The 13,949-nt window shown below is 40.6% G+C and overlaps 1 protein-coding gene across 1 annotated transcript; it reads left to right on the forward strand.

The window, feature by feature from the left end:
- Positions 1-1,997: 1,997 nt before the first annotated feature.
- On the forward strand, positions 1,998-12,210 carry LOC306977708 (gamma-glutamyl hydrolase-like). Its single transcript, XM_079576136.1, has 9 exons — positions 1,998-2,100; positions 6,997-7,108; positions 8,544-8,594; positions 8,664-8,748; positions 8,828-8,978; positions 9,056-9,162; positions 10,578-10,668; positions 10,948-11,082; positions 11,862-12,210. Exons 1-9 carry the CDS (start codon positions 2,001-2,003, stop codon positions 12,116-12,118), a joined length of 1,089 nt encoding a protein of 362 aa, XP_079432262.1. The 5' UTR covers positions 1,998-2,000; the 3' UTR covers positions 12,119-12,210.
- The last annotated feature ends 1,739 nt before the right edge of the window (positions 12,211-13,949 follow it).

Below are 13,949 nucleotides of genomic sequence, written 5' to 3' on the forward strand. Positions count from 1 at the left end.
GACATTTACAAAATGTGACATGGTTAATAAATTAGAGATTCCTGAAATATGGTATCTTCACTTAAATATACTGTAAGATGCACAGGCATTTTGTTATATCTGTGAAATATGCAGTAAGTATTCCAACTTTTTCAAACGAGACCTTAAGTGAGATCACAGACGGGACCTGTGAAGCATTTGGATTCAGGATATTTTGGTGTACCAAAGGAATAAAAATCCGGAGATTTCCAAAAAATTATACAAATAATATGCAAGGGGATCCGAAATGGATCTGTCGGAGATTCGGTTTCCGTATATTTTCCGGATACAAGAGGAATTTTATCCGTCGATCTTTAGAAGATACAGAAAATATGCGGGGAGATCCGTGATGAATCTTTTGAGAATACGGGATCCGGATATCCGTATATGTCAAGGATAAATATCCGGAGTTCGGATATTCCCGGATACAAAAGTGGTCCCGATCCGGGAAGATCCGAACTTTGCATACCTCGAAGATACGGCTTGCATATCTCCGGATATTCTCCGGATCTTTGACAAATACGGACATATACTAGCTTCCGGATATCTCCGTATATTTCAGGGATAAATATCCGGAGTTCGGATATTCCCGGATACAAAAGTGGTCCCGATCCGGGAAGATCCGAATTTGCATACGTCGAAGATACGGTTTGCATATCTCCGGATATTCTCCGGATCTTTGACAAATACGGACATATACTGGGTTAAATCTTCCCGGATTTTAGGTCTTTTTGTCCGAAAGGCTTAACAGTGAACAGGAGTTCGACTTTCATCTTACCCAGAGATTAACCACCATCCCTTCAACTGCACCTTCGACTAAGTAGCAAGGCTAGCAATAAGTAGCTAGCCTTGCCGCTACTAGCCTAGCCTCACAGCGGAAATCATAACAAACGTTGCAAAGCAATGCGCAAACTTTTGGGAACTATTTGCCACAGAAGTCATTAAATAAACATTTCAGCATTTATAAAAGTGTATGAAGTTTACGTTGTGTATGTTCAGTTGGCAAATAGCCGTTTAATAAGAGGGGTTTTGTTTCAGGACGAAACAAGACCCGGTTTGCCCTGGGCTTATTTTCCCGATAATGACCAGCGTTCTATACATTATGGTAAATGGTGAATGGTCTCAACTTATACTGTGCTTTTCTATCTTCATTAGACACTCAAAACGCTTTAAAGTAAGGAATAAGTCACCCATTCACACTCTCAGTCATACACCAATGTACGCAAACACTGGAGGCAAGGAGGGTGAAGTGTCTTGCCCATGGACACAGGAGGTGGGATTCGAACTCCCAACCTTCCGATCATGAGACAACTCATGCCTTTGGTATAGCTATACATTGAGCCGTAATAAATGATGACAAACCACTGAATTCATCATGAGCAATCAATAAGTTAAGTGTGACTAACCGAGCACATATTCTCCAGTTTGGCTTTACCTAAATCTAAGAAAGACGGAAACTTGGATGAAAATGGAAAAAAATGTGGCAAAATCGCAACAAAGAAGCCACAAAACAGCAACAGAAAAGTGACAAAAAGCGAAGAAGATGTGGGGGGAAAAAGTGGCAAAAACTCAACATCCTTAGCTTTCAAATGAGGCGTTACTCTGGCCTATAGGCTGCAACCTTTTAGATTTGTGTAAAGCTGAACTGGATAAAACGCACTCAGTTAAAAGGTTAATGCCAAACTCATAATAGTTCTTCACATACTTCACTTATTCACGTACATTTAAAAGAAAAAGTACATCCTGAAGTACTTTAACTTTTGCTCCTGACAAATACCCCAGACTCCTCCATGTCCTCCACACCACAGCTGAGCCCCCGACATCGCTCCAGGCCACACTTGTTACAGGCCTAATTGTTTTTCTCGCCGTGAGCCGCGAGGCCCGTCCCCCCAGTGCGTCCGGGTCTCACGTCAGTGGCGATGCCCAGAGGGAGGCGCCGGGTCATGAGGCGCCGGATCCATGAGGCCAGACCGGCAGTGTGGATGAGCTCCCGACGACTCAACATGCGGCTCCTCCTCTGCTTCACGGCTTTGACTTTACCATGTGTGGACGCAGCCACCAAGACTTACCAGCCCGTTATCGGTAAGAACTTTTTACTCTTTAACTCAGTATCCAAGGCTGCTCTATATGAGTCACTGCCATGTTCGATACGTTGAATATTGCCCTATTTTACTGGACCATTTTGTGCCATGAAGGGGACACATTAATTTTCTTAACACATAACCTGTTCTCAAAAGGCATTTTTCTCCCATTGTGGATCCTACAACATAACATTTTCCAGTCTTGTTCTTTTTTACCTCTTATCTCCCACCTGAATGGAGGATATTTTCTCCAGTTTGGTGCTACGCAAATCTAAAAGCAACAATAACACAACAAAAAAGTGAGAAAAGAATGACAAGAGCAACAAAAACATGGAGGAAACTTCACAAAAAAGCTAAAAAAAAATACAACAAAAACCCTGCAACAACGACAAAACAACAAACCACAAAAAACTTACAAAATCAGTTTTCTAGGCAAGTGAGGCATTGCACTGTTCCTCTCCAGTCGGGAAGCTTTTAGATTTGGGTAAAGCCAAACTGGAGAAAAATGTGCTTGGTTAAGGCGTGTAAGAGGTTGATATGAATCCTGGACACAGAGGCTTTGAACCCCCCAAAAATTATTGTAATAATAAAAAGAAATGTCTCAAACTTAAACCTTTATTCAGATTTTTTTCTTTCTTTTTGACATAGGGCCTCATTTCCTAGTTATCCAGAGTGTTGCTGATACCTGGAGATATTTTTTTTTTTTTGGTAATTCATGCAGTTCTTAAGTTTGAAGAGTTTTGTGGCGCTAGGCTAGCACATGTTTATGGTATCAGCTAGCCTGCATTAAAAACAGTCTGACCCGCTCCACAGTGCACCATATAACCACTAACCATATAAATGTTTGTGTCGATAGAATAATTTTTGGAATATAACTGACCTTGCATCACATGAATTACCGCTTTTTGAGGGACTATTTTCTAGCAGATCACTCCGCCGCTGCGTAGCTTTTACAAACACGAAGCTGATGCTGCTCAAATATAAGTTCTTTTCAATGCAAAATGGTTAAAAATATTCTATCGACACAGACATTTATATGGTTAGTCTGGCGTTATAAGTGATTTGCCTCAGGTGCTCTGTGGAGCGGGTCACACTGTTTTTAATGCAGGCTAGCTGATATCATAGACATGTACTAGCCTTGCACTGGCCTAGCGCCACGAAACTCTTCAAATATAAGAACTGCATGAATTACAAAAAAAATATCTCCAGGTATCAGCAACACTCTGGATAACTAGGAAATGAGGCCCTATGTCAAAAATCCTGAGATATCCCTTTAAGCTCGTGCTTAATAAAGTAACGACTTTTTGAGTGACAGTGCAGGATTTTAGAGGCAGTTGTGGTGAACAGGTCTGAGCTCATTCTACACATTAGGACACGGCTGGAACATGTAGGGGGAGGAAAATACATAATTTTAACATTTTTAAACTCCGCATAGTCCCTTTAAAGATCTTAATACATGTTTTCTTCATGTAAACATCAGTAATAAAAGCACAGCACTTGTTTCAAATTGACATCTCTAAAAACTCAACATCAAAAGTCAAATACAGCAAGCTGGTTGTCTCGTGATTGGAAGGTCGTGGGTTCGAATCCCAGCTCCTGCAAATGCACACTGTCACACTGCAAGACACTTCACCGTCCTTGCCTCCAGTGTCTGCGTACATTGGTGTATGAATGAGAGAGTGAATGGGTCCGCATGGCGCCTTTACTTTCCATCACAGTGCTCTCTAAGATGCTCCAGGATCAATTGTTTGGAAGGTTTTCACTGCTGACGGAGCCTCTCACCAGACAACCTACAAAACAATTGATCCTGGAGCGTCTTAGAGAGCACTGTGATCGAAAGCAAAGGCGCCTTGCTGACCACTCATACAGCTACTGCGTCACTACAAGGTGAAATACGCACAAACATCAACTAATTGTTTCCGTATAAAAGTTGCATAATGCACCTTTAATACTAATCCAAACTAGAAATGCAATGGCTGCGCCATTGCGATTGACTGCGGAAATGCGGGAAGCAAATGCCGAAATTGCATAAACTCTTAAAATTGCATAATCAAATTTGCATAAACTGGTAAAATGCATAAAATGTCATGTTGCATAAACTGTATAAACTGCATAAAGTGGTCAAATGCATGAATGGGTTAATTTGCATAAATTATGTAAATTGCATAAACTCTTTAAAATTCATAAATCCTAAATGGCATAAACTCTTAAGTTGCATAAACGCTTTAAAATGCATAAAGTGGTTAATTTGCATAAATTATTAATATTGCATAAACTTTTATATTCCATAAACTGGTCAAACTGTTGAAATGGCCTCAGTGCTTGATTGGCAGAAGCTGCACAAATGGCTGAAAGGCCTGGAGTCTCCCGATTGGCTGGATTCCCCCATACACACCAATGCAAAAATGTCAAACTCTCGTATAAAAAAACTGGAAATCTGCAGAAGGACAATTGTTTCTCAAAACCCAAAAGTTGCAGAAGCTGAACATGCACAAAGTGCAGAAATTGCATAAAATGCAGAAAAAAGTGCAGAAAAGCATGGATTTGCGGCAGCCCCATTATAAGTCAATGGGAAAAATCTCCGACATTTTGGCCGATTGCGGAAAAACCGTAAGTTGCAGAAGTCCCAAAAGTAATAGCACCCTTCTCCTCAACATGCGGAACGTTTTGATGCATAACTTGCATAAATTGCACAAAGCATGAAGGTGCTGAAAGCTCTAGAAAATCGGGAAAAAGATGGAAGAGGAATAATAATAAAGAACATGAAAACCAATAATTGACTGCGGAAGAATTCCGCAGTCAATCAATAATGGTCAGTTCACTGTTTTCTGTTCAGCAAAATTAGTGAATTATTTATAGCTTTTGCAAACGCTAGGAAAATATGCCCTTCAACACTACAAAAAGTGAATATCAAGCATTGGCTTAAATGACTGTAATTGAGGAAATGTATCTTGTTTTGAGTGGTTTTCACTCATTTAGACACTTTTCCTGATCGGACCAAGTTTACTTTGCTTGTTTGAGGACATTTCAGACCAGTTCTAGGGTAAATCTCGCTTGAAATAAGAAAGTAAAATTGCCAATAAGATCAGACCAATTTTCTTACCCCATTGGCAAAGAAAATGACCTGAAATAAGGACGAAATGTATCGAAACGAGTCAGAAACATCTCAGAACAAGTGAAATAATCTAGGACGTATGCCCAAGAACTTCTTAACCAGTCAAAACAACTTAAATTTGGATTATTGTGCTCAAATTGAGATGTTTATACTGATCTAGTTAAATACTTTTTTGCAGTGAAGCCATATGGGCAAAACTAAAAGGAAAAAGTGAAGTAGTTTTGTTTATATAGCACATAAAGCAAAATACAGGAGTCAGCGCCGAGGAAAGGATTTGGGATTCATCAGCTTATATTTGATGTTTTGATGATAAAGGCTCCAGATTGACATGGTTTGGACACATGAATAGAATGAAGGCGCTGAGGGTGAAACTGTCAGGAAACAGGAGGTGGAGAGGAAGGAACCTCACCGCAGGAAGGTCCCGGGTTAGATTCCCTGATGTGTGTAGATTTTGACGGGTCCTTCCTTATCCGTGTCCATATGTTTTTCCTCTAAAAAACTTACAGTTGTACAGTCTTTTTGGCCAGAACTCCCACGCAAAGTACATTCTGAACAGTGTGACTTTTCTCGGTTTCTATACGTGCTGCAAGCTCTAAAAGTTTAAATGTGCTGCTCGACCTGGAGCTTCCTCACGTCTTGTTGTGGAAGGAGAGCGGCCCCTGGGACAGTGTATTCCCCCTGCAGTTTGTTATCTTATGTGGGCTATAGGTGAAAGCCGGTCACACACAGGGAGGAATCCAGACGCATCCTCTCTCTGGAGTCGGATGACATCAGGGCTAAACTGTTACCATGGGAACAGTTTTATTTGTAACAAGTGTGTGAACTTAGGGGGTCATTAATGTAAAATTCAGCTCAGAATAACATGCATTTCAGATCATGTTTGAGTCTGAACCACACAGGCTTTATACAATGAGTGTTTTTTTGTGTTATTGTTATTATTGTTATTATAGCAGCTTAAGCTTGTGTGATTATCTGCTTGTTTTGCTCCACAAGCGACTATGTGATGTTGTGTCGTTGGGCAAGACACTTCATTGGTGCTTGATTCTCAATAAACCAGAGTCATACTGTGTAAATAATACAATAAAATACAAACATTTATTCATTTATAGCTGAGATTATTAGTGAAAAATACATTAACCTCTTAATCCCCACCTGAACCCGGCAAATTTTCACCAGTTTGGCTTTACTCAAATTTAAAAGCTTAAAAAAAAAAACCTAAATAAATAAAGTAGCAGCAAAAATTCCATAAAACATCAACCAAAAAAGTAAAAAAAATAAATAAAAAAAAGACACAAGAGAGCAACAAAAAATTTAAGAAAAAAAAAGTGATGGAAAGAGTAAAAAAAAAAAAAAGTGACAGCAACAACGCAAGGAAAAAGATCAGTTTAGATTAGTTGTGTTGGTCTTAGCTTTCAAATGAGATGTTACACTGGCCTGTAGCTCTCCAGTGAAGAAGCTTTTAGATTTGGGTAAGGTCGGTCCAACCGGAGATAATGTGCTTGGTTTAGGTGGGGGTTAAGAGATTAAAAACACATACATCTTTTGAGATTTGGTCCGATTTCTAGCTTAAACCTTAAATCTACATCACCGTCTCCATCTCTAGATTTCATTTGCTTTGATTAATGCGTTTTTATCATTACTATAGTAGCAGAGTGTGAGTAGCAGATTTAAGCTTTGACTTTGCTCTTATGTCATTGCAACTTAAACCTGGAGCGTTTCGAGGTGTTACTTTAAAGTCCAGGCTACATTTTGACGGATCTTGTTCTCTTGTGTGCGCCTCAGGGATCTTAGCTCAGGAGGTCCTCCGAGGCGCCACGCCCAGCGCATCGAGCTACATCGCCTCGTCCTACGTCAAAACGCTGGAGTCGGCCGGAGCGAGGGTCGTCCCTGTCAAGTGAGGACTTTTTTTTTTATTTCAGAGGATTTTGCATGTTTCTGTATCTCATAACCAGAGGCAGTACTAGTTACATGTACTTAAAGCCACACTGCGTACAATTTTTATAAATAAAACTACAATACAAGCATTTATTTTAAGACACAGATGAAAAATACCTCATAAATGTTCAAATAAACATGTGAATTTGCTTCTAATCCAGATACATTCTTTGATTACCCACTGCAGTAATTATGTTTTATGTGTTGAGCTGGTTATTAGGAACATGTTTGTATTGATGGCAACAGGGTCCAAAATGTCACACAGTGTGCCTTTAAGTACATGTACTTAAGTAACTTGAGTACCAGCAAGTCAACAGCCTGCTATGTCTATATGAGCCCGGTCTTTGCTCATGTGATTTCCAACCGTTGATTCACTCACGCTAATCTGCCTTCCATTAACTTTTTAAGGTATTTCTTAGAATAGTTTTAGCACTTTTTACTTCTACTTGATTCCCACAGTGAGTAAATGAGACACATAAAAGAAGATGAAGTTTTTGTTACATGTACTTTATTCTTCAGAAAACAATCTTTGTGTATGTTTTTCTGGCATTTCCTTTAGAAATGCTTGGATTTTCACATAATTTTATGTTTTATTTTTCATAATTTAAGTAATGGAATCGTGAATCGGACTTTTATGCTCAAACACTCAAGTAGCCTTTCCCCATGGTACTCGAGTTATTATTTTTGTCACTACTTGGGTAGAATGGTGGAACAAGGAAAATAAAACTCAGAAGGCAGGACTGCAACGAAAACTAGTGGTGTTTAAATGGACTACACAGAGTTTAAAAACGTTAAAACTAAGTATTTTCCTCCCCCTACATGTTCCAGCCATGTCCTAACGTGTAGAATGAGCCCAGACCTGTTCACCACAACTGCCTCTAAAATCCTGCACTGTCACTCAAAAAGTTGTCACTTCGGGTCCGAATGACCTTCATAAACGAGCTTAATATAGAAGCTGCAGTTACACATATGGCCTGAGGTGGCAGTAGTGGGTCTAAAATGGCCAACTTGCATCTAGCCCCTTAATAACAGAAAATGTCCCAAACAAAATCCAGAGAGATGATAAACTGGCGAAACAAAGGAACTGGGGCTGACGCTGACAATGAACTGACAAAGGACATGGGAAATGTTAGATAAAAAACAATGGCGTCCGAGAGGATGTCTTACGCAGGAGAAGTTCATTAAGCATCATGCGGGACCCGGACACATGAACTCGAGACATTGGCTCATCCTACCATTCAAGTCTGCCTATGCTTCCACAGGAGAAGGATAAACACCCTCTGTCGAGCGTCATACTGATATGCAAGCAGAATATTCAGTGGCTGAGGGCAGGCGTCTAAATACCAATGAATGATGTTTTTTGATGTTTGATGTTTGATGTCTTCTGTTCTCAGTATATACAACACTCAGGCCGAGTACAAAGCTCTCTTCAACTCACTTAACGGGTAAAACTCATATTCAAAACTCTACGATCTGTATTCTTCTGTCTAACACCGTCTCCTTTACTTCACCAGCATCCTTTTCCCCGGAGGATCTGTCAGTATTATCACATCCGATTACGCTCGAGCTGCGAGAATATTCTATGATCTCGCCATAGAGGTAAAGCCTTTTGACCGGATAATAGTGTTTCATGACTTTGTTTCATCTCAATAGCTTAATTGGATTTTGTCATTTTCAGGCAAACAAAAAGGGAGACTATTTCCCGGTGTGGGGCACTTGTCTTGGATTTGAACAGCTCGCCGTTTTGACCGCAAACGTGAAAGACAAAGAGGAAGTGCTCGTGAGAACAAACCTCACCAAAGTGTCTGTGCCTCTCAACTTCACTCAAGGTTTAACGCCTTTTTTCTCCTTTCCATCCTCGTCGTCATAGGTTACACATGTGTTTTTTTACCCTCGTGTCTTTCAGAGGCGAACGGAAGCAGGCTGTTTAAGGACTTCTCGGATGAAATGATGGAGATTCTCGCCACAGAGCCTTTGACGATCAACGCGCACAAGTGGAGCATTTCAATGGAGGTGAACCCAGTCGTAGTGTTGGGTATAAATGCCTAATTTGCTTAAGTCATTTATATTTCAAATTTGATTTATGCATATTCATAGTGGGAGAGGGTGGGCCAGAGACTCACAGGTCACTAGGTCAAGTAGTAAAAGATTGGAAACTAAACCGACTTTGGCAACGTGGGTAAAAGTGTTTTCTTTTGTGTGGGTCAAGCGGGACAGGTGGGACACCCTAAAGATGTGTGGATATTTTAGTTTTTAGTTAAAATCCAGCCATAACATGGAGTCTTAGGCCCTGTCCATACGGAGTCAAGCTGAAGACTAAACGCAAAGATATTTTATCAATCCAGGGGGGTCTATGAACGAATATATTGTTATTGTTATTGTTTGCTTCGGCCTACTCCCTTTTGGGCATCATTGTGTTTCTTTTTTTTTTTTTCTAACAACTTGGAATTGCTCAAATAAACTACACTAAACTAAAACTAAACATTTTCCAAACGAGGTCCCAGAGTGGAAAGATCTCAAAACGCCGTTTACGTGGCGCCGTTGTAACGTCATCTCCGCAACTTTTACTAAAACAATGACATCACAGCGCCAGAGTGGTGTCTGTGATCCATAATCTACTGACCTTATAATGGGTTTTACTCATGGATGGTTTTACTCCGCTCCTCTTTGCTCCACTGCCGTCCATGAGCCACAGGTGACAAGTAGAAAAACAAGACCGAGTCAGTCTGTGTTTTTGGACTGACAGTAAAAGTCACTGACAGGTTTTTTCTGCTACGTCTGAAGAATAAACTCGCCTCCTCGTCTCTTCTGTAGATCCTAAATCCTTGAATCAGTTTCATTTTCACTGTTTACATTCCACAAAAGTTTAACGTGCATGCGCCTCTACATCTTGTTCTATTGATTGATCTCAGCTGAATCTTCGCATGGTCTCCGAGAGTTCTACGCTATCTCAAGCAACGGTGCAAACACTGTTTGTTGCCCTCAACCTCAGAGACATTCTGTGACGTCCTTGAAATGTTTCCAAGACCTGTCAGATACCAAGGAGATCTCACAGAGTAGTATGGAGACTTGAGATAGTCTCTACGTGGAGACTCCGTGGAAATCGACCCTGTTCGTTTTCACCGAGACCAACGGCAACTCGAGTCTCCAGCTGGTCTCCAGGCCCTTTAGAACAGTGACTTTGTATCGTCTTGGTAATTCCTCCTGCTGCCAGCTGAGGGCGCTCCAAGCAACATACAAAATAGTCTTTTCTCTTCAAATGACTTTTCTACAGCAAATACTGTATACACATTTAAATGATATAATATGACATTTGGAAATAATGAAACACTGTGGCAAGTTATTAATAACGCATACTTTCAGACTAAAATAGCCAACCAATTCCAAGGCGTCCAAAGTGTTTTAAAACTCTTCCATCTGTGTTGCAGACGTATCACGCCAATGAACTCCTGAACAAATTTTACAGAGTGCTTTCCACAAATCACGACGGGCCACTGGAGTTCATTTCCACGTTTGAAGGTAAAGGTTGAGTTGTTAAATGGAAATTTATTTGGACATTTGAATGGGAGCAAGGGATCCGAATTTGTTGGAATTTTCCCACAAGTTAATACACAAGTCGCCACGAACAAAAAAGTTTACACACTCTTATATGTTGGACTTTCTTTAGCGTTATTTAAAGCACTCATGATGAAAAATTGTCTAGAACTTGCCTGATGATCATTGTAAATATTGTTAAAAAAGGCAAAATAACAGAGCTGATGAAAAGTGGAGAGTATGACCCCCTCTGTCTGTTTTTAGCGATTGATTTCCCGATGTACGGGGTACAGTGGCATCCAGAGAAGAGTCCGTTTGAGTGGAACAGAGATTATTACCCTCACACGGCCAATGCAGTCCGGGTCAGCTTTCACTTTGCAGAGTTCTTTGTGAATGAAGGTTTGTAACACGTTCACTGCTTCAGCGTCAATAACCCTGTAGCCCGATACATGCGTTTCCAGTGACATCACGCATAGTTCCATCGGCCATTTTGAATACCTATGTAGCATTATGCAGTACTACATGTAACAATATCTCCACTCAGGATGAAAATGAAAGAAAACTGATTGACAGTGGCATTTTTATGTACTTGTAATCATTGCTCATGAAGATAACAGTTAAAACATGGCCCCAGAGACGCACTTTTATGTGATATAACCAGGAAATGTGGCACAGACGGAGCAACTCTGTCTGTGGAGCTACAGCAGGATTTACTAAAGATCTGCTTCACTCCTCAGACTAAATAACACATAAAAGAGGAAACAGAAAACCTTTTCTCCATCTGTGAGATCAATAAAGTATTATCTTATCTTATCTTTTACAGTTTGTCATGTCGACAGAGTCTCAGTCGGAGTCAGTGTAAACCTAAGCTGCTCAAGTTGTTAGCATGCTACCGGTTAGCAACTGTCAACCAACTGTGAATGGTTTCAACATGATAAACACATGTGTGGCTCACATCTATGAACACTGAGGAAATACTACAGTAACAGCTCAGCTCTGACCTGTCACATGTTGTATCGTAGGTTTGGAGTTTGGGTCAGGACTTTCTCTTGGAGAGGTCAGAGCTGAGCTGTTGAAGCTAAATGCTTACCGGTAGCATGCTAACATCTTAAACACTGACTTATTGGTTTCTTCACATGAAATGCATGTATGATGTCGCTGTTTTCTACCGTTGGCAGCCAGGAAAAGCTCGCACTCCTTTGAATCTGAACAAGTGGTCCGAGATCTGCTGATTTACCGTCACCATCCGACCTACACCGGGAACACTACCAGCGTGTTCGAGCAAAAGTACTTCTTCGGGAACGGCACCGCAGCGCCGCCAAAGGCTAACGCACAGATGTCGTGCCCCAGAGGGGGCGCTGTTCGACTCCTGGCTCAGGCAAACGCACTTCTCACCCCTGCTCTCTTCTTACTCATGGTTTTCAGTGCTGACTAATTAAAATACGGGTCATCTATGTGATCACACTCGACAGTGATTTCTTAATTGGGCTGTATAGGTTGGTTTTACGTCAAATCAAGTGGCAGAGAAAGGTTGTCCTCATTAGCACAAACCTCCCTGATTGGTTGGTCCAGTAAGGAGATTATACTTTTATATTAACCTCTTACCCCCCGCCTTAACCAAGCGCATTTTCTCCAGTTCGGCTTTACTCAGATCTGAAAGCTTCTGGACTGGAGCTTACAGCCTACAGGCCAGAGTAATACCTTCAAAACAGATCTAAACAGATCTTTTTCCTCGCATTGTTGCTGTGTTGTCGTCCATTTTCACTTTCTTTTTCATCACATTTTTGCCATTATTTTGTTGAGTTTTTGCTGCACTTTTATCACTTTTTTTGTTACAGCTATATCGCTTTTTTGTCATATTCTTGCTACTTTTTAGTTGCGCTTTTGTAGATTTTTTTCTGGTGGCTTTTTCATTGTGTTTTCACCACATTGTTTGTTGCATTTTTGTCACATTATTGCCACTCTTTTGAGGCTTTTTGGTCCTTTTGATGCTTTTTTCGAGAAGCTTTTAGACGAACTGGAGATGATGTGCTTGGTTCAAGTGGGGGTGAACAGGTCAGCTATATACTCTGGTGCCCGACCATGAAGAGACTAATCCACAAGCAAAGCTATTTTAAAATCTATTCTCTGAGCGACAGGAAGCCAGTGCAGGGACCGGAGCACAACAGTCATATCTTACTATGCCTTTCTTTTAAATGTGATTTGATGTACTTCCCAGTGCTTTTACTTGCTTTGTGTAGGCTATATGCATCAGAAAATAAACATACAATAGTTTAATATGTTACAGAAAGTCACATGGTGAGAGGGGACGCAAAGTTTTCAGCATTCAGGACTTAATATTATATTGTTGTATTGAAAAGGACACAGATGTGGCTTCAGATGTTTCTTAGTAAATGCTAGACTAATTTCTTTGGATTACAACAGACACGCTTTGTTTACCTGTAAAGCAAAATCACAATAAATGCCTGTTCTTAAATGATTTCTGATCTCTGGTTTTATAAATGTACATCTTTAAGCTGCTCCACTTGAAATGGATGTGTTCTCATGTGGTAAACTTACAGTACATTTTGCAGAATCTGTGATACACTTTTCATGGGTTGGAGTTTGGGTGACCGCTGCACTGACATTTATTGGTTTAGAACGCACCAGAACGCACAAAAATGCATTTAAATACATTTTTAAAAAATCAACATGAATGCACCCTAAGGGAACCGGGCCTGATACAAACAATACGTAATTCCTCTAATCCAATTCGACACATATATGTTGCATTTAAAGGTGCAATATGCAACTTTTTTAGTGAAAACCGAAAAAAAGGGTGATATATATGTGGGTGTTTGACCTTGTAGTGACCCAGCGGTTGCATGAGTGGTCAGCATGGCGCCTTTACTTTCCATCACAGTGGTCTCTAGGACGCTCCAGGATCAACTGTTTGGAAGGTTTTCACTGCAGACGGAGCCTCTAACCAGAAAACCAACAAAACAATTGATCCTGGAGCGTTGTAGAGACCACCGTGATCGACGATAAAGGCGCCATGCTGACCACTCATACAGCCGCTGTGTCACTACAAGGTCAAATCCGCACAAATATCAACTTTTTTTTTCCGCATAAAAAGTGGCATAATGCACCTTTGACCTCTTAACTCCCGCCTGAACCGAGAGCATTTTCTCCAGGTCAGCGTTACCCAAATCCTGTAGGCCAGTGTAACACCTCATTTGAAAGCTAAGATCTACAAAACTCATCTAAACGGATCCTTTTCCTCACAT

This window comes from Gobius niger (genome assembly GCF_951799975.1).
Source record: "Gobius niger genome assembly, chromosome: 18".
Classification (NCBI taxonomy): domain Eukaryota; kingdom Metazoa; phylum Chordata; class Actinopteri; order Gobiiformes; family Gobiidae; genus Gobius; species Gobius niger.